This window comes from Callithrix jacchus, chromosome 5, assembly GCF_049354715.1.
Source record: "Callithrix jacchus isolate 240 chromosome 5, calJac240_pri, whole genome shotgun sequence".
Classification (NCBI taxonomy): Eukaryota; Metazoa; Chordata; class Mammalia; order Primates; family Cebidae; genus Callithrix; species Callithrix jacchus.
The window spans coordinates 67116004-67141567 of record NC_133506.1 but is presented as its reverse complement, the minus strand read 5'-3'; the positions used below and the strand labels follow the sequence as shown (position 1 = coordinate 67141567).

Sequence of the window (25564 nt, the reverse complement as noted above, 5' to 3'; positions counted from 1 at the left end):
TCCCTCTGGCCGGCCAGGAGCAGGTTTCTGTCTCCTCTGGGGCTGACTCCTCTCTGTGCCTCCAGCACAGGGCTGGACTCCAAGGAGGAGGACTCAGTAGATGGGTGTCGAGTGATGGGATGAGGGAAGTGGCTTTCTGTGGCCGGGGTCACTTCCGGCTGCAGGGTGTCCGCCTGACGGGTGAATCAGAGCCAGACTCAGGCCTGTTGAGAGTGGATCAACAGGCAGGCAGGGAGATGGCTGGCAGCCAGTGCTGGTCCTGCTCACAGCCTGCGTAGTGGTGAGGCCACCTCTGTTTTTTCACGGACCTGGCTTGAGAACCTAGCTGGTTCATGGCCATGGCCCCAGCCATGATCTCTGCAGTTTCGCTGCCTGGATTCTCACTTGCAAATGCAGGACTTGGGAGTCTCTCTGAGCTATTCTGGCCTGGGAGGCTGCCTGATTACATATTTTTTAAAAAAGCAAATGCAGCACTGGAGAAGCCTCTTGTCCCTTCTGCGGCTGTTTTCCAGAATCTAGCCACTGCCAGAGCATTAGTCTTCCTAACTTCCTAAGGAAATGGGGATTAGAAGGGTCTGATCGCTCTCATTTCCCCCTCGGGCCCAGCACCCAGTGAACCTTCTTTTTTTTTTTTTTTCAGACGAAGTTTCACTCTGTCGCCCAGGCTGGAGTGCAATGGCGCCATCTCGGCTCACTGCAACCTCCACCTCCTGGGTTCAAGCGATTCTCCTGCCCTCCCAAGTAGCTGGGATTATAGGTGCCCACCACCATGCCTGACTAATTTTGTATTTTTAGTAGAGATGGGGGTTTCACCATATTGGCCAGACTGGTCTTGAACTCCTGAACTCAGGTGATCCACTGGCCTCGGCCTCCCAAAGTGCTGGGATTACAGGTGTGAGCCACCGTGCCCGTCCCAGTACAACTTCTTCTTAGATGGATCAGGCAAGGTCCCTGCCCCAGAGGTGGTCACAGGGCATGGGAGAGATGGAGAAAAACAGCAGTGACCGACAGCAATTGCTAGGCCAGACGGTGGGCTGTGTGGGATGGACAGTCAGTGGGCCAGGCCACTCTGCAGAGGATGGCAGGAAGCGTGACCAGGGCAGGGATTTGAGGGCTTCACGGAGGAGGCAGCATCAGTGCTGGATCCTGAGGGGAAGCAGTGTCTGAGAGGTGGTAGGATTTGTGAAAGGGCAGAAGGAGGAAAAAGGCCCTAGGTGGAGACCCGAGGGGAGCAGAGGCTATGGGAGGAATGTGTGGGCCAGCCCTGGGTGCCAGGGAGTGGGGATGCCCAGCCACAGCGAGAGGGAGCCTGGGAATGGGGCTGGGACAGGGAACGGGACTCGGACGAGAGTGGAAACTCGTGTCCGCTCACGTGACCAATGACACGTGCTACTGCCCGCTCATCTCCAGGTGTTCAGGCCTGGAAGACCCACCAGCTCCAAAAGCCTAAATGTTGCCATCTCTACTCAAAATACAAAAATGAGCCAGGCATGGTAGCCCATGCCTGTCATCCCAGCTACTCGGGAGGCATGACAGTCACTTGAACCTGGGACGCGGAGTGCAGTGAGCCGAGATCCCCCATTGCACTCCAGCCTGGGCGACAGGGAGAGACGCTCTCTCAAAAAAAAAAAGCCTAAACTTTCAAGACCAGGATACTTGACACATACTGATTCATGAAAATGACGAAAAAACACAAAATCCAAAATCTCATATAAGCTTAGTGGCTGTGGCCACCAGGTTGAAGAGCAGAGGTGAGCCAGGCCCCTGGCTGCCAGTGTGTGGAGCCGTGGTACTGCAGGGCCCAGTGCAGTGTGTGCAGCTGTGGCACCGCAGGGCAGGCCCCAGTGCAGTGTGTGGAGCCGTGGCACCTGAGAGCAGGCAGTGCAGTGTGTGGAGCCGTGGCACCTCAGGCCCCAGTGCAGTGTGTGGAGCCGTGGCACCTGAGGGCAGGCAGTGCAGTGTGTGGAGCCGTGGCACCTCAGGCCCCAGTGCAGTGTGTGGAGCCGTGGCACCTGAGGGCAGGCAGTGCAGTGTGTGGAGCTGTGGCATCTCAGGCCCATGGTGCAGCATGGGTGTGCCAGTCTCTGCTGCTCACCGTGTTCCAGGCATAAAGTCGGCTTTGTCATTTGGGCGTCTCATCACTGAGAGCCTCCCTGAATTCAGCTCGCCATGGCCACCCTGGCTGTTTCCCTTGTTCTGTCTGGGGAGGGAGGCATCGCGGTGGTTATCAACCTCACTCTGCAGAGTGGGCACCTGGGGCCCTAAGAAGAGGAGGGATGAGTCTAACCCAGAACGACAGATGGCTCCGAGCCGGGGCCTGTCCCCACTCCACGGCTGACATCCGTGGCCACAGGACTTGCCTGGGCACTGTTAGCCTGCTCACCTCTGGGGCCTCTGGGGTGAGAGGTTCAGTCCTGACAACACCTTAGTTCTAGGGTGCTGGTGGCAGCAGCCAGTTGGAGTTTTGGGTGACCCTGCTTCACAGGACCCTCGGCAAGGAGGGCAGGTGAGGTCTAAGCAGTCCTCAAGCTGGGACCAACCCCGGCATGCTGGCTGCCTGCAGGCTGCACACGGGGCCGCAGAGGATCCCACAAGGATGAAGAAACAGAGCAGCACAGACTCAGGGGTGGCCGCGGCCCCACTCCAGCAGGACGCCTGCCCAGATGCCCCAGATGGAGACCCCAACCCTGGGCCACCCCCAACCAAGCCCCACCTCTCCACGGCCAGGAGCTTCGCCTGGCTCCTTGGGAAGGGCAACTCAGAGGAGGCTTACCCAGCGGGTTGCCCCCATGAGGAAGGTGAGCTGGCCTCCTGTCCCACCATCACAGTCAGCCCTGTCATCACCATCCAGAGAACCGGGGATGGCCCCACCTGTGCTAGGTAAGTCTGTGTCTGGAGACCCCTCCCTGCCAGAAGCCCCACTGGCCATAGCGATGCCACAGGGTGGTCTGGCTTCTGGGCTAAATGTCACAAAGCCAGGGGGCTGGAGAGCCTTAGAGGTGGTCTGGTCCAGCATCCTTCCTCCTGGGACCTCATAGGATGCACAGTCACGGGGCTGGTGTGCTGGGTCTAGGTGTCCACGGCTGCAATCCCTACCAGCCACAAACACTTGGACTTGAAGTCTAAAAGCTTCTTAGAGAGTACAGAACAGCTCCAGTGAGCTCCAAGGCAGGGCAGGGAGGCCATAGGCTGGCTGATTTCCGGGGAGTGTGAAACCACCTTTTCCCTCAGCAGGGGCTGTCTGTACCCCTGCCACCAGTGCCCCCCGTCCCCACCAGGCTCCTGCCTCCTGAGCGCCCGAGCAGATGGAGAAGCCAGTGGTCTGGGAGTAGGAGGATGACTTTCTAGATGGTGTCTATAGAAAGGGTGGGGGCAGAATGGGGACACACACGCCCCACTGTCCCTGTTATATTGGTTTTCTGTACAGTCACCTAGATGGAGGGGGTAGCTTTTATTTTTTATTTTATTTTTATTTTTATTTTTTGAGATGGAGTCATGCTCTGTTGCTCAGGCTGGAATGCAATGGCATGATCTCGGCTCACTGCAACCTCTGCCACCTGGTTTCAAGCGATTCTCTTGCTTCAGTCTCCCGAGTAGCTAGGATTACAGGCCCGCACTGCCACGCCCAGCCAATTTTTGCATTTTTAGTAGAAACAGGGTTTCACCATGTGGGCCAGGCTGGTCTCGAACTCCCGACCTGGTGATCCGCCCACCTCAGCCTCCCAAAGTGCTGGGATTACAGGTGTGAGCCAGTGCACCCAGCCAGAGGGGTAGCTTTTATGTTATTTTTCCCCCTTTTAGTTTGCCTTGGGGTTACCTGTGTGTCCTTGACAAGCTCTGAAGGCCTGAGGGCCGAGCAGAGACCAGGGTATGAGATGGGGGCGTTTTCTGGCCTGCAGGCAGCTGTCCCAGGACTCTGTCGCTGCCGGCACTGAGAAGACCCTCAGGCTCTATGATCGCAGGAGTATCTTCGAAGCCGTGGCTCAGAACAACTGCCAGGAGCTGGAGAGCCTGCTGCTGTTCCTGCAGAAGAGCAAGAAGCACCTCACGGACAGCGAGTTCAAAGGTGGCCCCGGCATGGGTTCCGGCGGGGGGGCCCAGCCCCAGCCAGCCTGACCCGCCCTCCCTCTGTCTTTCAGACCCGGAGACGGGGAAGACCTGTCTGCTGAAGGCCATGCTCAACCTTCACAGTGGGCAGAACGACACCATCCCCTTGCTCCTGGAGATCGCGAGGCAGACGGACAGCCTGAAGGAGTTCGTCAACGCCAGCTACACCGACAGCTACTACAGGGGTGAGGAGGGCAGTGGGCCGGGCACAGCTCAGTCTGGCACACAGGGAGCCAGGAGGGCATGACTGTGCCTGGGCCTGCTGGCTCCCCTGGGTTCCTTATTCCCTGTCCCAGCCACTGCGTTGGTGGCTCCGAATCCTAGGGGGTCCCTGCCTCCCCCATCTGATGTCTCCTCCCTTGGCCCTGGGAAGTCCCTGCCTCCCCTACTGACTGGAAGGTCTCTGTCCCTGGAAGTCACAGCCTCCGGCCTTTCTCTCTGTGACTGTTCTTTGCCCCAGGGGCAACCTTGACTCCTCTGTCTTCCAACTGTTCCCAGGGGTCTCCTGCCTCAGGGCCTCGCTGGGCCCCTTGGGGGATTCTGGCCTGGCCTCCTGCAGTGGAGGGTCCTCCAGGCACTTTCTGTCCAGATCCTCCAGCAGCAGCTGCTGCCTGCCCAGAGCCCTTCCCAGCACCTGCCCAGGCAGCCCCGTGGGACTGCGATCACAAGCCCACCATGCTCGTCCTCCACAGGCCAGACAGCACTGCACATTGCCATCGAGAGGCGGAACATGGCACTGGTGACCCTCCTGGTGGAGAACGGGGCAGACGTCCAGGCTGCAGCCAACGGGGAGTTCTTCAAGAAAACCAAAGGGCGGCCAGGATTCTACTTCGGTAGGGAAACTCTGTGGCTGACCCTGCCTTTTTGGCTTTTGCTCGGGGGAGGTTTGTGCAGAGACAGAGGGAGTCCTGGCAGGTGGCTCAGGGACAGCTGGATCTCCCTCCTGAGGCCCACCTGGGCCTGTGTTCATGCAGGTGAGCTGCCCCTGTCCCTAGCCGCCTGCACCAACCAGCTGGGCATCGTGAAGTTCCTGCTGCAGAACTCCTGGCAGCCGGCCGACATCGGCGCCCGGGACTCAGTGGGCAACACGGTATTGCACGCCCTGGTGGAGGTGGCTGACAACACTGCCGACAACACCAAGTTTGTGACAAGCATGTACAACGAGCTTCTCATCCTCGGGGCCCGGCTGCACCCCACGCTGAAGCTGGAGGAGCTCACCAACAAGAAGGGGATGACGCCGCTGGCTCTGGCCGCTGGGACGGGCAAGATCGGGGTAGGAGGGGTCCAGCCCAGGCTGCTTCGATGCAAGGACGGTGGCGTGGGAGGGGACTGTGGGCTCGCTGCAGAGGCCGGCATCACTCTCTGCACATGCAGGACCTCTGATTCTGTCGGATCAGCCTTCAGGGCTGTTAGAATAAGACCGAGAAATTGGGAGCCTTGGGCAGAACCCTGCATGGCTGATGTGACCATTTTGAATTTCCAGCTCTGAGTATCAGCAACAAGACGTGGTGGGGCGGGGTGATGAGCGATGGAGGTGGGACAGTCTAGGGTGGGACAGAACAAAAGCTGTTGTGGTGGGTGCCGTGACTCACGAGTGTAATCCCAGCACTCTGGAAGGCCAAGGCGGGCGGATCACCTGAGGTCAGGAGTTTGAGACCAGTCTGACCAACCTGGTGAAACCCCGTCTCTACTAAAAATTAGCCGGGTATGGTGGCGGATGCCTGTAATACCAGCTACTCAGGAGGCTGAGGCAGGAGATTCGCTTGAACCCAAGAACCAGAGGTTGCAGTGAGCTGAGATTGTGCCACTACACTCCAGTCTGGGTGACAGAGCAAGACTCTGTTTCAAAAAAAAAGAAGAAGAAAAAGCAAAAGAAAAAGCTGTTGGTGTTTTTCCATGACAAGCAGGAACTGCTTTAGGTGACATCGCTGGTCTCCAGCTTCTGGCCTCAACTGATCCTCCCACCCCAGCCTCCCAAGTAGCTGGGATTACAGGCAGAAGCCACTCGATCTGGCTCTCATTTCTTGCATTCTCTTTATTTCTTTCTGGCTTGAGGTTTTTGAGAATGAACCACCATGTCCTTCATGGTGAGATGGTAGAGCTGAGGCTTGCGGTGAGGCGACACCGGGCCTGCTGTAGTGCAGGTAGCATCTGAGGCAGCGGCTGGTTGATTTTTTATTTTTATTTTTTAAGACAGAGTTTCGCTCTTGTTGCCCAGGCTGGAGTGCAATGGTGCAATCTCAGCTCACTGCTCCTCCACCTCCCGGGTTCAAGCGATTCTCCTGCCTCAGCCTCCCAAGTAGCTGGGATTACAGGTGCCCACCACCATGCCTGCCTAATTTTTTGCATTTTTAGTAGGGACAGGGTTTCATCATGTTGGCAAGGCTGGCTTCAAACTCCTGGCCTCAGGTGATCTGCCCACCTCGGCCTCCCAAAGTTCTGGGATGACAGGTGTGAGCCACCATGCCCCGCGTGCTGGTTGATCTTAATGGTGGTCAGGAAGGGGGTGGGGACTCGCCTGGGGCTTGGGCGGGGCCACCAGCTGGGCTGGGAAGTAGAGCTGTTGTTCGGGTGCTGTCTGGGGCTGGGCCCCAGCTGGCCTCTGACGGGCTCTTGATCCCTGGGGGCAGGTCTTGGCCTATATTCTCCAGAGAGAGATGCAGGAGCCCGAGTGCAGGCACTTGTCCAGGAAGTTCACGGAGTGGGCCTATGGGCCTGTGCACTCCTCTCTCTATGACCTGTCCTGCATCGACACATGTGAGAAGAACTCGGTGCTGGAGGTGATCGCCTATAGCAGCAGTGAGACCCCTGTGAGTGGCCGGGCAAGCCAGGGAGGGCCTCTTGGCCTCTGCACCCCAGCCCAATCCCAGCCCCATCCCAGCCCAATCTCAGCCCCAGCCCCAGTCCCAGCCCAATTCCAGCCCCAGCCCCAGCCCCTGCTCCAGCTCCAGCTGGCATCTCATGAGTGAAAACTACTGCCTGGGCCCAGGCCCTGCAGCCTCAGATCCCCATTCACGCCCACTGAGTTTTCCCTAAGCAGAGCAAGCACACACGATGATCGTCCCATCAAAATGGAAATGTTGCGGAGATACCCACACAAAATGGACCCACCTTTGATACTATGTCAGAATGCGTAGTTTCATTTTGTTCACGTAAATGGGATCAGGCTATACAGAATATGCAACTTTTTTTTTTTTTTCACTTCATGGTAGGGCTTGTAGTTTTTTTTTTTTTTTTTTTTTTTTTGAGACAAGGCTTTGCTCTCGTCACCCAGGCTGGAGTGTAGTGGCGCCATCTCGGCTCACTGCAACCTCCGCCTCCCAGGTTCAAGTGATTCTCCTGCCTCAGCCTCCCAAGTAGCTGGGATTACAGATGCCCGCCACCATGCCGGGCTAATTTTGTATTTTTAGTAGAGATGGGGTTTCACCATGTTGGTCAGGCTGGTCTCAAACTCCTGACATCAGGTGATCTGTCCACTTTGGCCTCACAAAGTGCTGGGATTACAGATATGAGCCACTGCGCCCGGCCAAACTTATTTTATTATTATTATTTTATCTTATTTTTTGAGATGGAGTCTCACTCTGTTGCCCACAGTGGAGTGCAATGGCATGATCTTGGCTCACTGCAACCTCTGCCTCCAGGGTTCAAGCAGTTCTCCCACCTCAGCCTCCTGAGTAGCTGGGATTACAGTCACCCACCATGATGCCTGGCTAATTTTTATATTTTTGTAGAGATGGGGTTTCTCCATGTTGGCCCGGCTGGTCTCGAACTGCAGACCTCAGGTGATCCCCCTGCTTTGGCCTCCCAAAGTGCTGGGATTACAGGCGTGGGTCACTGTGCCAGGCCTATTTGAACTTTATCAAAATTTCTGAATATGAGACATTTGCCCCGAAGCATATTTGTAATGATGGCGTCTGGCATTGTGCCCTCCCCTTGCAGGAGGGCCTCCTAATTCCCTGCCGCCCTGCCTGACCCAGGCTGGAAATGTGAGAAGTGAGGACCCAAAGGCTCTTTCCTGCCTGCCCTCAGCCCCCATGCCAGGCTCCGCCTGAGCCAACTACTTCCCATTATGGAGGGCTCTCGGGAGTGAGTTATTAGACACATGGGCACAGGCTGCTGGGTAGTGCTGTGGGCCATTCAGTGAACACTTAGAGCTTGTCACTTTCACCCCAATCCCTGCGCCTTTGGGGACACTGACGCCAAGAGGCCGGGTCCCTCGGTGAGCTGCAGCAGTGCTGGGACCAGCCCCAGGCTCTGGCTGCTGCTGGCTCAGACCTCCGGTGAGCCTCAGCTGTCCCGTGGGCCGAGGGCGGTCCTGCCTGGACTGTGCGGGCGACAGCTGTGGGGAGCACCACAGGCTGGTGTGGGAGTGCCAGGCTGCTCCTGCTGCGGGAGGGAACCTCACTTCTCTTTGCTCCCTCTAGAATCGCCACGACATGCTCCTGGTGGAGCCGCTGAACCGACTCCTGCAGGACAAGTGGGACAGATTCGTCAAGCGCATCTTCTACTTCAACTTCTTCATCTACTGTCTCTACATGATCATCTTCACCATGGCTGCCTACTACAGGCCGGTGGTTGGCTTGGTGCGGCCAGAGGCTCAGCCTCATGGGCAGGGTTGCGGGTGGTGGGGAAGGGGCATGGACATTCCAGGCAGACTTCCCCGACCCCAGGCCCAGGCTCTGCCCTGGACTCCTTCCCAGCTTGCTGGAGCAATGGAGGGATCACCTGTGCCCATTTCCCTGCCTCAGGCTGCACTGGGGACCTGCCCCTTCCCTGTTCTCAGTCCCTCTCCTTTAACTTAAGGTTCTGGGGGCTGAGTGTGTGGTCACTCAGGTCCCTGATTGCAGAAGAGGTGTGCTTGATTAGAAAGCACGCAGGGGCTGGGTGTGGTGGCTCACACCTGTAATCCCAGCACTTTGGGAGGCTGGCGGGGGGGGAGGATCACCTGAGGTCAGGAGTTCGAGACCAGCCTGGCCAACATGGAGAAACCCTATCTTTACTTACAATACAAAAATTAGCCAGGCTTGGTGGCTCATGCCTGTAATCCCAGCTACTCAGGAGGCTGAGGCAGGAGAATCGCTTGAACTGGGAGGCAGAGGTTGTGGTGAGCTGAGATTTCACTGTGACACTCCAGCCTTGGCAACAAGAGCGAAACTCCATCTCAAAAAAGAAAAAAAGAGAAATCATGCAGGAATTCGGGCAGGAATTCGGGCTTGGGACACAGCTCACCCCTGGCCTGGGGGTCTGCAGGGATGTGGCTGGTGTAAGCCTAGGGCCCACCATCATCCTGCTTGCCTGCCCTCTTTTATTCACTCATTATTCATTCCCTGGATTTAGGCTTTTGAGCACTTCCATGCCAGGCCCTGGGCCATCCATCAAATCAGCCTAAGACCAGACTTTTCCCTCTGCCAAGATCCAAGAATCCCTGGAACTCCTGGACTGCTCCTTCACATGCCGTACCCAGGCACTTAATTTGCTGCCTTTGTTTCCAGGGCACTTTACAAATTTACTTTATTAAAAAAAATTTTTTTTTGCGACAGAGTCTCACTCTGTCCCCTAGGCTGGAGTTCAGTGGTGTGATCTTGGCTCACAGTAACCCCTGCTTCCTGGGTTCAAGTGATTCTCGGGCCTCAGCCTCCTGAGTAGCTGGGATTATAGGCACCTGCCACCACACCCAGCTAATTTTTAGTAGAGACAGGGTTTCACAATGTTGGCCAGGCTGGTCTTGAACTCATGACCTCAAATGATCCACCTACCTCAGTCTCCCAAAGTGCTGGGATTACAGGTGTGAGTCACCATGCCCAGCAGCAAATTTACTTTAAAAACGCAACTTCAGGCCGGGCACGGTGGCTCAAGCCTGTAATCCCAGCACTTTGGGAGTCCGAGGCAGGTGGATCACGAGGTCAAGAGATTGAGACCATCCTGGTCAACATGGTGAAACCCTATCTCTACTAAAAATACAAAAAATTAGCTGAGCATGGTGGTGCGTGCCTGTAGTCGCAGCTACTCAGGAGGCTGAGGCAGGAGAATTGCCTGAACCCAGGAGGCGGAGGTTGCGGTGAGCTGAGATCGCGCCATTGCACTCCAGCCTGGGTAACAAGAGCGAAACTCCATCTCAAAAGAAAAAAAAAAAGAACTCAACTTCACAATTGCATGAAATCCTATTTCTATCCACCTGTTAAGGCCACATAATGACTTCCTTTTAAGAGAAACATGTGCTAATAAGGCAAGCTAGTGAACTAGAGCTTATGAAATCTGGATGGTGACCCACTCCAGGAAATGGCAACTGAAACACAAGGGTGACACCCGTGCGTGTGTGCAAATGGTCCCTCCCTCCATGGTCAGTGGGCGTTCCTGACACTGGTGGGAGACCAGGAGCTGGCCATGGGCTGGGGGGCAGCAGGATGCGTGTGGCGTGGGGTCTGTGAGAGTGCCTCCACCTGTCCATCACCCTGCTCCCAGCCAGGAGGAGCTTCAGGCCTGCCGGGACACTGTTTGGGAGGCAGCACAGCATTGTAAGATGCTCTGCTTGGCACCTAGAGGCTGCCACTTTGGGGAATCAGGCCCACAGTGGGGTCTCCTGGCAGGTGCTCCCCTAATAACACACTATCTCTGCATGTCCTTCCCCTGATGGAGGCTGTGCCTTCGGGCAGGAGTTATGTCTGCATCCCAGGGCTTGGTACGTGGTCAGTGTTTGTTGAATGAACGAATGATCACATGGAGTGACAAACTTCTCTGCATCTCACAGCCTCCCTTTAAGATGGAAAACACTGAAGACTATTTCCGAGTTACTGGAGAGATTCTGTCTGTGTTAGGAGGAGTCTATTTCTTTTTCCGAGGGGTAAGTCTTCCTTCCCACGTTATGAGTTTCCATTATCACCAAGGCAAGAGCAGCCCTGACCACTCACTCACTTTTTTATTCATCAGACACCTAATGGCCCTGCTTGCAGAGCTCAGAGATGCTGAGCCGAAGATGAGAGCCCTTCAGGCAGTCACCGCGGGGGTGGGAGGGTGCTCAGGGCATCTCCACAGGCCCAAGGCAGGCAAGTTGAAAATAGACACTCCGGCCTCTCCATGGAATGTAATGTTTAATTACAGAGGCAGAGTGGAGGCCTCTTAAGTGAGGATCATGACTGGTAGTTATTTAATTAATCACACCAGTCTGTGAAAGCTCTGGACAATGAAGGAACTCTCCATGCATACTGGAATTGCTTTTGCTTTTTTTTCTGTCACCCAGGCTGGAGTGTAGTGGCATGAGGTCAGCTCACGGCAATCTCCACCTCTTGGGTTCAAGCGGTTCTCCTACCCCAGCCTCCCTAGTAGCTGGGATTACAGGCAGCTGCCACCACACACTGCTAATTTTTTTGTATTTTTAGTAGAGGCGGGGTTTCACCATGTTGGCCAGGCTAGTCTTGAACTCCTGACGTCAAGTGATCCACCCATCTCAGCCTCCCAAAATGCTGAATTACAGGCGTGAGCCACTGTGCTGGCAAGGAATTGTTTTATTTTTAACTGGAAATTCAAACATGTGGAATCCTTGGCCATTTTTTTTTTGTAATGCAGGAGTAATCTTTTCTTTGAATGTGGGACCCACTGTTTCAGATTTTTCATCGCCTTTCTTGCAACACCGTATTTATATCATCTAAGATTTCTAGTTTCAGCTTCTTTAAAGAAGAGTGAAAATTTAGATGCATAAAAAATGTCTGAATGTAGAATTTGAGATGATCGTGTTTTGTTTTGTTTTGTTTTTTTGACTCCAGAAACCCTTGTAGTATTTTAACTTGAATTTTTATGAGATGGGGTCCTGCTCTGTCACCCAGGCTAGAGTGCAGTGGCACGATCATGGCTCGCTGCAACCTCTGTCCCCCAGGCTCAAGTGATCCTCCCATCTCAGCCTCTGGAGTAGCTGGAACTACGGGCAGGCGCCACCACGCCAGGCTCCATTGTGATTTTTATCCCCCAGTGTTTTTGGTGGAAGCTATACCCATTTTTTTTAAGTCCCTCATCTTTATGGGATTGTTCTGTCATTGAACTTTGTCTTCACAAAGCCAACTGCTTTTCACACTCACAGTTCACGTTACAATAAAGCACAATGCCACAGTAGGTAGCAAGTGTGGCGGGATTGGCAAGAGCTGGTTGACCTGTGGGAGGGAGCAGAGTGTGGGGATGTCCTGGACAGGACTCCTGGCTGACAGTGGCAGCTTCTTACAAGAATTTTAATTTTAAGGCTTACTTAAAACCAAGAAAAAATTATGCTTGGGGGGTGAAAAAATTAAGAAAAAAGTGGCTCATGCTTGTAATCCCAGCTACTTAGGAGGCTGAGGCCAGGAGTTTGAGACCAGCCTGGGCAACATAGTGAGACTCTGATCTCTTTAAAAAAATGAGGAAAAGGCTGGACATGTAATCCAATTACAGGCTCACGCCTGTAATCCAAGCATTTTGGAGGCCAAGGCGGGTGGATCACCTGAGGTTGGGAGTTCAAGACCAGCCTGACCAACATGGTGAAACCCCGTCTTAAAAAAAGAAAATTAGGAAAAGGCCAGGTGTGGTGGTTCATGCCTGTAATCCCAGCACTTTGGGAGGCTGAGGCAGGCGGATCACGAGGTCAAGAGATCAAGACCATCCTAGCCAACATGGTGAAATCCTGTCTCTACTAAAAATAGAAAATTTAGCTGGGCGTGGTGGTGCCCATGTGTAGTTCCACTACTCGGGAGGCTGAGGCAGGAGAGTTGCTTGAACTTGGGTGGTGAAGGTTACAGTGAGCCGAGATCACGTCACTGCACTTCAGCCTGGCGACAGAACAAGACTCTGTCTCAAAAAAAAAAAATAAAAAAGAAAAATAAATAGGAAAAAAATCACCAATTAGAAGAAAGAAATTTGCCCAATTCGGTATACAACTGATAACATTTTGGTGATTTTCCTTTCTGTCTGCACTTCTGGGTATATTTGTAAATCCACTGTGTATTTTTTGTTTTTGACACAGAGTCTCGCTCTGTCACCAGGCTGGAGTGCAATGGTGCAATCTCAGCTCGCTGCAACCTCCGTGTCCTGGGTTCAAGCGATTCTCCTGCCTCAGCCTCCCGAGTAACTGGAATTACAGGCACCCGCCACCATATCTGGCTAATTTTTTGTATTTTTAGTAGAGACAGAGTTTTACCAAGTTACCCAGGATGAAGGTCTCAAACTGCTGTCCTTGTGATCCACCCTCCTCAACCTCCCAAAGTGCTGGGATTACAGGCGTGAGCCACTGCGGCCACCTCCACTGTGACTTTTAGCAATCTGTACTGACGGGGTGACCTAGTGTTACCCCATTGGCCTGATCCATGCCGTCCCACCCTTTCCACAATCTCTGCTTTCACATGCTCTGCCACCCCATCATGGCGCCATTTAGGAAGCATCTGAGTGCTGGGGACCTTCCTCTGTCTGTTTACCTGCAGATTCAGTACTTCCTGCAGAGGCGGCCATCGCTGAAGACCTTGTTTGTGGACAGCTACAGTGAGATGCTTTTGTAAGTGACGCTTGCACTCATTTCCAGTCCAGTCCCAGGTGACAGCAGTCAGTTATCACATGAGCTCTCATTTACACTGGGCCTGGTGCATAGTGGGACCTCAGTGAACATGTTGAAGGAAAGGCGGAAGGCACTCCATGGATACTCATGGGCTGGGCGGGTGACTCATGCCTGTAATCCCAGCACCTTGGGAGGCCGAGGCCGGGGGGCGGGGGTGTCGGATCACGAGGTCAAGAGATCTAGACTATCTTGGCCAACATGGTGAAAAATACAAAATATCTCTACTAAAAATACAAAAATTAGCCGGGTGTGGTGGCACATACCTGGAGTCCCAGCTACTCTCGAGGTGGAGGCAGGAGAATTGATTGAATCCGGGAGACGGAGGTTGAAGTGAGCTGAGATTGCGTCACGGCACCCCCACCTGGCAACAGAGCAAGACTCTGTCTCAAAAAAAAAAAAAAAGATATTGTGGGATGAATGAATCCTGAGGGCCACTCTGTGACAGGTGACAGGGATGGACAAACTGTGCTGTGAATTACAATCCAAGTGAGAATACTCCTGTTCACCTTTCTACTCATTGTCCATCCATCTGCCATTCATGAGGTTGGCCCTGGAATACTGGATGAAACAGACATGGTCCCTGCCTTCAGGGAGTTTCCTGTCTTTAACCGGGTCGGGGTTCTTCGACCTTGGCACTGTTGCTATTTCGGATTGCATAATGCTTAGTGTGGTGGTGGGGGCTGCCCTGTGCCTTCTAGAATATTTAGCAGCATCACTGGCCTCTACTCACAGATGCCTGGAGCTCTTCCCTGTCCCCGAGTCTTGACAATGAAGAACCTCTCCAGATGTGGCCAAAGGCCCCTCACTTTTTTAGGGGGTGGTGCCAGAATCGCACCTGGTTGAGAACCACTGCTTTAGGAGGGGACAGATGAGTGAAAGCACCGTTACAGAACAGTGTGGATGGTGCGGTGGCTCACACCTGTCATCCAGCACTTTGGGAGGCCGAGGCGGGCTGATCACTTGAGGTCAGGAGTTCAAGACAAGCCTGCCCAACATGGTGAAACCCCGTCTCTACTAAAAATACAAAAATTAGCTGGGCTTGGTGGCACATGACTGTAGTCCCAGCTACTCAGGAGGCTGAGGAATCACTTGAACCCAGGAGGCAGAGTTTGCTGTGAGCCAAGGTTGCGTCACTGCACTCCAGCCTGGGTGACAGAGCGAGACTGCCTGAAAAAAAGAGAGAGAATGCCTGGGCTGAAGGAATTAGCGCAGCCCATCCCTAGCCCCTGTAGTCTGGGCCTCTGAGCAGCCTGTGGCCTTTTGTTTTGGGGGCGCCCAGCCTCCCAAGTTCCTGTGATGGAGCTTTCTGCCCCTCCCCCCAGCTTTGTGCAGTCCCTGCTCATGCTGGCCACTGTGGTGCTGTACTTCAGCCACTGCAAGGAGTATGTGGCTTCCATGGTGTTCTCGCTGGCCATGGGCTGGACCAACATGCTGTACTACACCCGCGGCTTCCAGCAGATGGGCATTTACGCCGTCATGATAGAGAAGGTGGGTACCCTGTGCCCCAGGGAGTCTCCTTGGACCCCGCTTACCTCGTGGGCACGGGAGACGCTGTCCCATGAACTCCACCCATCCTCTCTGTCTTGTCCAGGAATGGGCTGGCTTAGCTCCCAGCCCATTTTCCAAGAATCAAGCAATCTGGCCTTGACCTGGTTGTGTGTGGGGGGTCCCCTGAAACTTGACCCCTCTGCATACCAGGCCTCAGTCTCCCGACCGGAACGAAGGCTATGGGGGAAGGGTGGATGCTCCCTCAAGACCCCTGAACTGAGAACCAGTAAACCAAACCCTCCTGGCGTCCTCAAGATGCACCCCCCAGGCTGACCAGCCCGACCCTCCCCTCGGCTCCTCCTGGGCCTGGACTCGGCTCTGATGAGCCCGCTCTCTCCTGCAGATGATCCTGAGAGACCTGTGCCGTTTCATGTTCGTCTACATCGTCTTCTTGTTCGGGTTTTCCACAGGTAATGGGCTTGGTCAGGGCTGCGGAGAGGGTAGGGCTCCTGCTTGCCTGGACCTCCTGAAGACTCTGCCAGGAGATGAGAAGGGTAGGCAGGTGCATGTCTGCGGTGACAGAGAGGGTAGGCAGGGGACACACTGTAATGAGCCACAGAACTTGGACAAGTGATTCATGAAATATTTTAATCAGGCCGGGCATGGTGGCTCAAGCCTGTAATCCCAGCACTTTGGGAGGCCAAGGCAGGTGGATCACAAAGTCAGGAGTTTGAGACCAGTCTGACCCACATGGCAAAACCCCATCTCTACTAAAAGTACAAAAATTAGCCAGGCATGGTGGCGCATGCCTGTAATCCCAGCTAGTCAGGAGGCTGAGGCAGGAGAATCTCTTGAACCCGGGAGGTAGAGGTTGCAGTGAGCTGATATCACAGCCTGGGTGATAGAGTGAGACTCCGTCTCCAAAAAAAAAAAAGTTGTAAGTAATTTCCCAGGCCAGAAGGGTGCTCGCCTGTTGTATAACATTTTGGCTCAGTTGTTTTTTTCAACTTTTAATTTTGACATTATTTCAGACTTGCAGAAATGTTGCAAGAATAGAACCAATACCTTCCCTGTACTCCTCACCCAGATTCCCCCAAATTACCACATTTATGTTATCACTTTCTCCAGCCCTGCACACGCGTGTGCGCCCACACACACATGTATGCCACACGTGAAAAAGACTCAGAGTAAGTTGCAGATATGATCAGCCCTGTACCAAGAAACACTTCAGTGTGTATTTCCTAAAAGAAATAACTTATTTGACATAAACACAGCTGAAGGAACACAGGCAGGAAGGTCACATTGATTCACGCTATTATCCAACCCACAGCCCTTGTTCCAATTCCATCAATTGTCCTATGAAGGTCTTTAGCAGAAAATGAGAATCCTGGATCATGCATTCCGTTCCATTGTTATGCTTCTTTAGTCTCCTTTAATAATTAATCGACTAGTTAATTCATTATTTTTCCAGACAGAGTCTCATGCTGTTGCCCAGGCTGGAGGGCAGTGGCGCCATCTTGGCTTACATTCAGGCAATTCTCATGCCTCAGCCTCCAGAGTAGCTGCGATTACAGGTGCTACCACCCCTGGCTGGTTTTTTTGTATTTTTAGTAGAGATGGGGTTTCACCACATTGGTCTAAGGCTCCTGACCTCAAGTGATTTGCCCGCTTCGGCTCCCAAAGTGCTGGGATGATAGGTGTGAGGCACCGCACCCGGCCTTAGTCTCCTTTATCTAGGGCAATTCCTGGGTCTTCCCTGGTCATTGTGACCTTAGAGTTTGTAATGAGTAGAGGCCGGTGGTTTCGCACAGTGTTTCTCGAGCTGGGTGTGTCTGATGGTTTCCTCATGATTACAGCCTGGTGTGCGCTTTTGGCCAGAGTATCAAGAAACACTGTATGTCTTCTTCAGTACTTTTTTTTTTTCCGTGATCCGCCTGCCTCGGCCTCCCAAAGCACTGGGGTTACTGGCGTGAGCCACCGTGCCCGGCCCTTCAGTACGTTTTATTGGGAGTCACATGACGTCTGTCTCACCTCTGGAGACGTTAGCTTTGATGACTTGGTGTTGTGGGTCGGCCAGACTTTTCCACTGTAAAGCTACTATATTTACCTTTGTAATGGATACTTTTCAGGGAGACGCTGGGAGACTGCATGAATAACCAGACTTCACCCAGGAGTCAGCATCCACTGATGAGTCTTACCTGAATCACTTCATCCCATCACGGGACCAAATGATGACTTTTTTTTTTTTTTTTTGAGGTGGAGTCTTGGCCTGTCACCCGGGCTGGAGTGCAGTGAAGCGATCTCAGTTCACTGCAGCCTCTGCCTCCTGGGTTCTGGCGATTCTCCTGCCTTGCCTCCTGAGTAGCTCAGATTACAGGTGTGAGCTACCCAAAGGGCTGGGATGGCAGGCCACTGCACAGCCTCCACATCATTTTTTGAGCACTTGAGTCTGCTTTGATGCTCGTCCGAGTTCCAGAGTTACATGGTTCACAGGGCGCACCCCCCCTGTCCCTACCCCGGAGTTTGTGTTAGAATCTCTGGCTGGGAGGGATGGGCAGCTGGATCTGAAGGCCTGCATTTCAGTAGGTACAGAAGGGACTGACTGGGCCAGTGGGGGTTAGTGGATACTGGTATGTAGAACTGCTGTGGAAGCTCTCAGGCTCTGCGCCCCACTTCCCAAAGAAACATGCAGAATGTCGGAAGAGGCCAGTCTACTCTGGGCTCCTCAGTGCTCAGGGTTGCATAATGTACCTCTAAGGGATGCAGGCAAACAGGGTGTGACGGACAAAGCAGGTGTGGAGCCAGAGCTGACAGGTACGGTTAAGCAGGTTGTGCACTGCACAAAGGTGCTGGCTACATGCACATTGCACATATAGATTTATACATCTATATATGTATTTTTCTAATAGATGATGGTAAAGTTCATAAAACAATATATTGTAAAAATTTTTTTGATAGTTTTAGAGAAGAAGTGCCTTAAAAATAACTTCTCACAAAGGTGCCACATGGCTGAGCAGGAGGGTGTATGTTGGGGACTTGGGGTATTGGCTTCTATCCAGCAGCACCCCACCCTCCCCATGCCCTGTAGCGGTGGTGACGCTGATTGAAGACGGGAAGAATAACTCTCTGCCGAATGAGTCCACGTCTCACAGGTGGCGGGGGCCTGGCTGCAGGCCCCCCGATAACTCCTACAACAGCCTGTACTCCACGTGCCTGGAGCTGTTCAAGTTCACCATCGGCATGGGTGACCTGGAGTTTACCGAGAACTATGACTTCAAGGCTGTGTTCATCATCCTGCTGCTGGCATACGTCATCCTCACCTACATCCTCCTGCTCAACATGCTGATCGCCCTCATGGGTGAGACGGTCAACAAGATCGCGCAGGAGAGCAAGAACATCTGGAAGCTGCAGGTGGGTGGGGGGGTGGCGGGGGAAGTTGAGCAGCCAGGAGGGCGAGGGTGCTCTGTCCACTGCCTTACACAGCTGGGCACATGAGCCCTGCAGGAAGCCCAGCCAGGCCGGAGGATACAGCCTCAGCACCTCCCTCCATGGACTCCCAGCAAGCTCCCCTGGCCAGCATCTGCTCAGGGCAGATTAGCTCAGCTGGTGTTTCTAGCCCGCATGCTTGGCTGTGGCCTGGGTGGTCCTGGAGGGAAGGAGGAAGAGGGCTCAAACCACAGGGTATCCACCTCAGAGGAGCCTGGTGTAAGGAGGGCACCAGAGGCCAGACTCAGGGGAGCAGCTAGCACAGGGCAGGGCTGCCAGCTACCTTTCTGAGCCCTGTCGCCGACATCTGCATCCCCAACTACTAATAATAAGTTTCGTTCTTATTAAGAAGCACTTTCTCTGTTGTAGGGACTATACTAACTGTCTGTCCTACTTGAGCTCATTGAATCCTCACAACAGCCCTGGGAAATGGATTCCATTACTGTTCCTTTTTTTTTTTTTTTTTTTTCTGAGACAGAGTTTTGCTCTTGTCGCCCAGGCTGGAGTGCATTGGTGAGACCTCGGCTCACTGCCACCTCTGCCTCTTGGGTTCAAGCGATTCTCCTGCCTCAGCCTTCCTAGTAGCTGGGATTGCAGGTGCCTGCCACCATGCCCAGCTAATTTTTGTATTTTTAGTAGAGACGGGGTTTCACCACGTTGGCCAAGCTGGTCTCGAACTGCCACCCTCATGTGATCCATCCACCTTGGCCTCCCAAAGTACTGGGATTACAGGTGTGAGCCACTGTGCCGGGCCATACTGTTCCATTTTTGAGTGAAGGCACTGAGGCGTAGGCGTAGCAAAGCTGGGTATCTGTGCACAAGGCCACACAGCCAGTGACAGAGCCAGGACCTGGCCCAGGCGGTCTCACCCAGGGCCCTGCTCTCAGCCCCTTGTGAGCTCCTCAGGGTGGGGTCTGGGGCATTCCGTTTCATGCCTTGGGCTGCCCTGTGTAGGCCCAGCAGGCACCAGTAGCACCTGGACAGGTCTGGGCTGGCCAGGCTGGGCTCCCAGCATAGAGCGTGTCCCCACCAGGCTCCGGAAACAAGGCCAGCGTGGAGGGCGCTGGATACCAGCCCAGAGGCATCTGGGGCTGGGAGAGCCCCCGGGAAGATGGGTCCTGGCAGCCACGGGGCCCTGGGATGCAGCCTCTGCCCCTTGGGCCTCTGTCCTTGCTGTCTTCCTGCAGAGAGCCATCACCATCCTGGACACGGAGAAGAGCTTCCTGAAGTGCATGAGGAAGGCCTTCCGCTCTGGCAAGCTGCTACAGGTGGGGTACACACCTGAAGGCCAGGACGACTACAGATGGTGCTTCAGGTAACCCCAGTCAGAGCTTGGGAGTTTCGGGGCTCCCTGTGGGCACAGAGGCTGCCTCAGGGCCTGCTGAGCCCGTCATGAACACGGGGTGCTCTCCCAAGGCCAGCTGTAGGGATGAGGCCCATCCAGAGCTCAGCTATGGGTGTGCACGTGACCCCTCTGAGATCTCAGCTGGTGGGGCCCAGACACAAAATTCCAGAAAATTCCAGGTGCCCAAAGGGGTCATCTAGTGAGCAGGGTCAGAGCCTGCCATCCAATATTTAAAGTCCCTGGGCTACCCGGGATGGTCAGAGATCACATCTTTGGGGATGGTGTCCAAAAATCAAGTCCTCTCTGCCCTCCCTACCCACTGTGTCCTGATGTGTGTGCTTCTTGGGCTGGGCCTGTGGGCAGAGCGCTAGGACCAGGAAGCTGTCCCAGCTCTCAGGCTGCCCTGACCCCTTGCCCTGCAGGGTGGACGAGGTGAACTGGACCACCTGGAACACCAACGTGGGCATCATCAACGAAGACCCAGGCAACTGCGAGGGTGTCAAGCGTATGCCAAGCTTCTCCCTGCGATCAAGCAGAGGTGAGGTGGGTGGGGCCAGTGCTTAGCGCCTCCTCAGCTGGTGGCCCAACATTGGCAGGGGGAGCCTTGCAGGCCTTTGCCGGGCTCCTCACCCCCCAGGACCTGGGCACTGAGCAGCCCCTGATGTCAGCCATGTGCACATACTCCTGGGCTGACATGAGTGCCTCACACATGCCGATGCAGCTGACAGCGCACTGGGCCTGTGCAAGCAGCTGGGCCAGCACCTCCAACCCACGCACCTGTCCTCAGCACCCCGGGGGATGCAGCCAGTCCTGCCCTGCCTCCTTGTGTGGGTCGCCCTGCCTCCTTGGCCCTGATCCTCACCCTGCATGTATTCATGCCACGTCAGAGCTCTGTGGGGCGGTGCAGACACAAACAGGCACATGGGAACACATGTCACTCATGAACACATCCGGGCAGGTAGAGAAGAGGGGAGGGAGAGAGAGGAAAGGGGATGCTTTCAGTAGAAAAACCCCAGGAAGACCAGGTGCGGTGGCTCATGCCTGTCATCCCAGCACTTTGGGAGGCCGAGGTGGGCAGATCGCTTGAGGCCAGTAGTTCGAGACCAGCCTGGCCAACATGGTGAAACCCCATCACTACTGAAAAAATACAAAAATTAGCCAGGCCTGGTGGGGGACACCTGTAATCCCAGCTACTCGAGAGGGTGAGGCAGGAGAATTGCTTGAACCCAGGAGGCGGAGGTTGCAGTGAGATGAGATAGAGCCATTGCACTCCAGCCTGGGCGACAGAATGAGACTCTGTCTCAAATAAAAGAAAAAAATAGAAAAACTCCAAGGAAAATTACTACCAGAAAGAAAGGTGTTTAACAGTTACTGGTAAACATTTAATAGAAAACATTAAAAATGTCTAATTGAGGACATTTACTTAAAAATGAAGCAGGCCTAGTTTATAGTGGACACATTTTGAGTTATAATGACAACCCTGCACACTTTGTTTTGAATTACTTTGTATTTCATTGTAAAAAATTGTGGTAAAATACGTATCATTTTAAGTGTACAATTCAGTGACATTAAGCACATTCACATTATTGTACAACTATCATCACTCTTTCCAGAACTCTTTTTTTTTTTTAGATGAAGTCTCACTCTGTTGCCTAGGCTGGGGTACAGTGGCATGATCTGGGCTCACTGCAACCTCCGCCTCCCAGGTTTAAGCAATTCTCCTGCGTCAGCTTCTGGGGTAGCTGGGATTAGAGGTACCCGCCACCACATCTGGCTGATTTTTTGTATTTTTTTTAGTAGAGACAGGCTTTCACCATGTTGCCCAGGTAGTTCTTGAACTCCTGACCTCAGGTAATCCACCCACCTTGGTCACCCAAAGGGCTGGGATTATAGGTGTGAGCCTATAATCCTGGCCTTTTAAAATTTTTAATTTTTAAAAATCTTTAGCTGCTAGGTTTGTGTTATTTATTTATTTATTTTTGAGACAGAGTCTGTCTCTGTTGCCCAGGCTGGAGTGCAGTGGCATGATCTTGGCTCACAGCAACCTCCGCCTCCCAGGTTCAAGTGATTCTTCTGCCTCAGCCTCCTAAGTAGCTGGGACTATAGGTGCACGCCTCCAGGCCCGGCTAATTTTTGTATTTTTAGTAGAGATGGGGTTTCACCATATTGGCCAGGCTGGCCTCGATCTCCTGACCTCGTGATCCGCCCTCCTCAGCCTCCACAGTGCTGGGATTCCAGGCGTGAGCCACTGTGCGGCAGGTTTGTGTTGTTTGCAGGATTGCTGTTTTCCGCTGCCTAATGTCCTATCCCTGAAAAACATCTGCTGCGTGTAGGTTGCCTAGTTCTGTGATTGCTGACAGCAGGATGGCTAGCACAGTACTAGATACTCCATTAGAGCTGGAAGGGAAAATCTGTTTTATTAAAGGCTCATTTTTAGAAAATTGCTGGAGGCCTATCGGTTTTTCCACAGGCCTCCTGCAGTCATGTGATTTTCCTGAGTTCAGTCGGAAGTTCTCCCCGCGTCATGCCACCATGCTTATTGATGAGCTCTTGGTCAGCTGTTAACTGGTCTGACTTTGTCAGAGAGCTACCGAAAGGCAGCTTTGCATATGATTTGAGCGGTTCTTCAGCATCACTCTTGCGGATCTTTGACGGATTCGCTGTTTTACTTTGCAGTTGATTTGCATCATGTTTGCATGACGTTGTTGACAGTTTACAACATTGCACAGACACTGTGATATTTATAAACACATCGACCCAGTGACAGGGATGGACGTGTTAATTAGGGCAGGGATAGGGGATGGTTGGAGGTTGCCTGACTTCACATTTATAATTTCTTTTCTTTTTCTTTCTTTCTTTTTTTTTTTTTTTTGAGACGGAGTTTTGCCCTTGTTGCCAAGGCTGGAGTGCAATGGTGCCATCTCCGCTCACTGAAACCTCTGCCTCCCGGGTTTAAGTGATTCTCCTGCCTCAGCCTTCTGAGTAGCTGGGATTACAGGCATGGGCCACACACCCAGCTAATTTTATATTTTCAGTAGAGATGGGGTTTCTCCACGTTGGTCAGGCTGGTCTTGAACTCCTAACCTCAGGTGATCCGCCCACCTCCGCCTCCCAAAGTGCTGGGATGACAGGCAGGAGCCACCGTGCCCGGCTGCTTTTCTTTTCTTTTCTTTCTTTTTATTTTTTTTTGAGACGGAGTCTTATTCTGTTGCCCAGGCTGGAATACAGCGGGCCTAGACCCGGAATCCAGCTTCCTTGGTAGTGCTCGTCACCCAGAGCTGCCCTGGTGTTGAGCCACTTATCGGGCAGTCCTCAGCGTTGCTCTGGAGACCTCCTCTCTCTCCCACTTGGGCAGGGAGGAAATGGAGGCCAAGAGGGGCAGGCGATGGGCTCTCTTGAGTCCACAAGCAAGTCGGGGTGGGGCAGAGGAAAAGAATTGAAAGAGCCACCAGAGTGCACGAGGCTCTCTGAGCAGTGGCAGGAAGAGGACATGGCACGATCCAGCTGTCGCAGGGAGCACTCGCATGCCTGGGCCTCCTTTTATCCGGGGATTTGTGAGGCCAAGAGGCAAGTGTTTGTTTTGCTGCATCCAAGGTAGTAATCGTGTTTTACCCTTCAGTTTCAGGCAGACACTGGAAGAACTTTGCCCTGGTTCCCCTTTTAAGAGAGGCAAGTGCCCGAGACAGGCACTCTGCTCAGCCCGAGGAGGTTCATCTGCAACAGTTTTCAGGGTCCCTTAAACCAGAAGATGCTGAAGTCTTCAAGAATCCCATCGCTTCTGGGGAGAAGTGAGGACCTGACACAGAAAGCACCGTAAACACTGGGCCCCCAACCGCCTCAGGGGGCTGCTAGGGGAACTCCAGTGCTCGGTCAGCAGCATGGCCTGGTCCGGGCCTGCTCAGCATGTTCCCAAGTCTGCACTGGACAAGTGTGGAAGGCATTGTTGGAAGCACGAGGAGTGACGTCCATCCAACCGCCACTGTCCCCACATGAACCTCCAAACAAGCTTTCAAGTTCTTACTCACTTTATTCAACAGTGTGGACTGTCAGTCTCTCCTGGGACATGTTGCGCCCTTGTTTCCTTTCCTTTTCTTTTCTTTTGAGACAGAGTTTCACTCTTGTCTCCCAGGCTGGAGTGCAGTGGCGCAATCTCAGCTCACTACAACCTCTATCTCTGGGTTCAGGTGATTCTCCTGCCTCAGCCTCCCAAGTAGCTGGCACTACAGGCATGCACCACGAAGCCCAGCTAATTTTTGTATTTTTGGTAGAAACGGGGTTTCACCATGTTGATCATGTTGGCCAGGCTGGTCTGGAACTCCTGGTCTCAGGTGAGCTGCCCGCCTCGGCCTCCCAAAGTGCTGGGATTACAGGTGTACGCCACTGCACCCAGCCTTCTTTGATTTTATATTACTAGGAGCAAAAATAAATGAAGCCCAGTAAAACACCTTTGGGAACAAAAACTTTTCTTTGCTGGAAAACGCAGAAGCCCTTCCTCTCTGTAGCGTGCTTCCTTTCCTACCTGCCCAGGGTGGCCTGGGGGGCGATGTTGTTTACTCCCCAGGAAGGCAGGGGAGGCTGGTCCCACTCCTAGCTCTGGCAGAATCAAGCTGCTATAGGAGTGTCTTCTTCATCCTACTGGATGATGAATCACAGCCTCAAAAATAGTAGCTCTATTGCTGTTCAGGTAAAAGTACAGAACCATGTCCCAAAGGTACCTGGTGAGAACATTGGAAAGATCTTCCATTTGCAGGGCCCCCCAATCCTGCTTTCCCAAAACAGCACCTGCTTCCCCTCCATCCATACTGGCATCCTCAAATAAATGTATACGCATACATATATATGGTGTCAAGGCTGAAGTTTGTGCCGGGTAACGGGCTGGCAGAGCTCACTGGCCCTGTGTAGGCTGCTTGTGCATGCGTGTGTGCACACGTGGGGGTGTGTGTGGCTGTGTGCATGCATACAGGTGCACATGTGTGCATGTATGTGTGTGTGTGCCCTATTCCATATGGCCAGGAGCCTCTAGCAACTCTTCAGTTGTTACCCGGGGTGAGGGCACCCTTTCAGGCATACACCTTCCACAGTCAGCAAAGTTTGGTCCATGGATCCACCCTGGCCTCCAACTGCTTTTTTTTGTTTTGTTATGTTTTGATTTTTTGAGACAGAGTCTAACTCTGTTGCCCAGGCTGGTGTGCAGTGGCGCCATCTTGGCTTACTGCAACCTCCGCCTCCCAGGTTCAAGCGATTCTCCTGCCTCAACCTCCGGAGTTGCTGAGATTACAGGTGCCCAGCACCACGTCCAGTCTAATTTTTGTATTTTTTTTTAGTAGAGACAAGGTTTCACCATGTTGGCAAGGGTGGTCTTGAACTCCTGACCTCAAGTGACCCACCCCCCTCAGCCTTCCAAAGTGCTGGGATTACAGGTGTGAGCCACTGCACCCGGCCATGCCACCTGTTTTTGTAAATAAAATGTATGTTTTTTTTGGGATGGAGTCTCACTCTGTTGCCCAATCTGGAGTGCAGTGGCGTAATCTTAGCTCACACGACCTCTGCCTCCCAGATTCAAGCAATTC

At 53.3% G+C, this 25564-nt stretch overlaps 1 protein-coding gene across 7 annotated transcripts in view; it reads left to right on the top strand.

Moving 5' to 3' along the window:
* Positions 1-24830, top strand: part of TRPV1 (transient receptor potential cation channel subfamily V member 1) — a 68722-nt gene extending 43892 nt beyond the window's left edge. For 5 of the 7 annotated variants that reach the window (XM_054255632.2, XM_054255631.2, XM_078372499.1 and 2 more), the window contains 15 exons: positions 2564-2880; positions 3900-4066; positions 4140-4292; positions 4800-4940; positions 5082-5380; positions 6738-6917; positions 8532-8690; positions 10856-10948; positions 13545-13615; positions 14998-15163; positions 15567-15633; positions 18252-18574; positions 19837-19964; positions 20417-20532; positions 23614-24830. In XM_054255632.2, coding sequence (XP_054111607.1) covers positions 2597-2880; positions 3900-4066; positions 4140-4292; positions 4800-4940; positions 5082-5380; positions 6738-6917; positions 8532-8690; positions 10856-10948; positions 13545-13615; positions 14998-15163; positions 15567-15633; positions 18252-18574; positions 19837-19964; positions 20417-20532; positions 23614-23786 — 2520 coding nt within the window. In that variant the 5' untranslated portion in view covers positions 2564-2596 and the 3' untranslated portion in view covers positions 23787-24830. Of the gene's footprint in view, positions 1-2563; positions 2881-3899; positions 4293-4799; positions 4941-5081; positions 5381-6737; positions 6918-8531; positions 8691-10855; positions 10949-13544; positions 13616-14997; positions 15164-15566; positions 15634-18251; positions 18575-19836; positions 19965-20416; positions 20533-23613 lie in introns of all 7 variants that reach the window. The other 2 variants (XM_078372498.1, XM_054255629.2) reach the window with 1 other exon arrangement.
* The last annotated feature ends 734 nt before the right edge of the window (positions 24831-25564 follow it).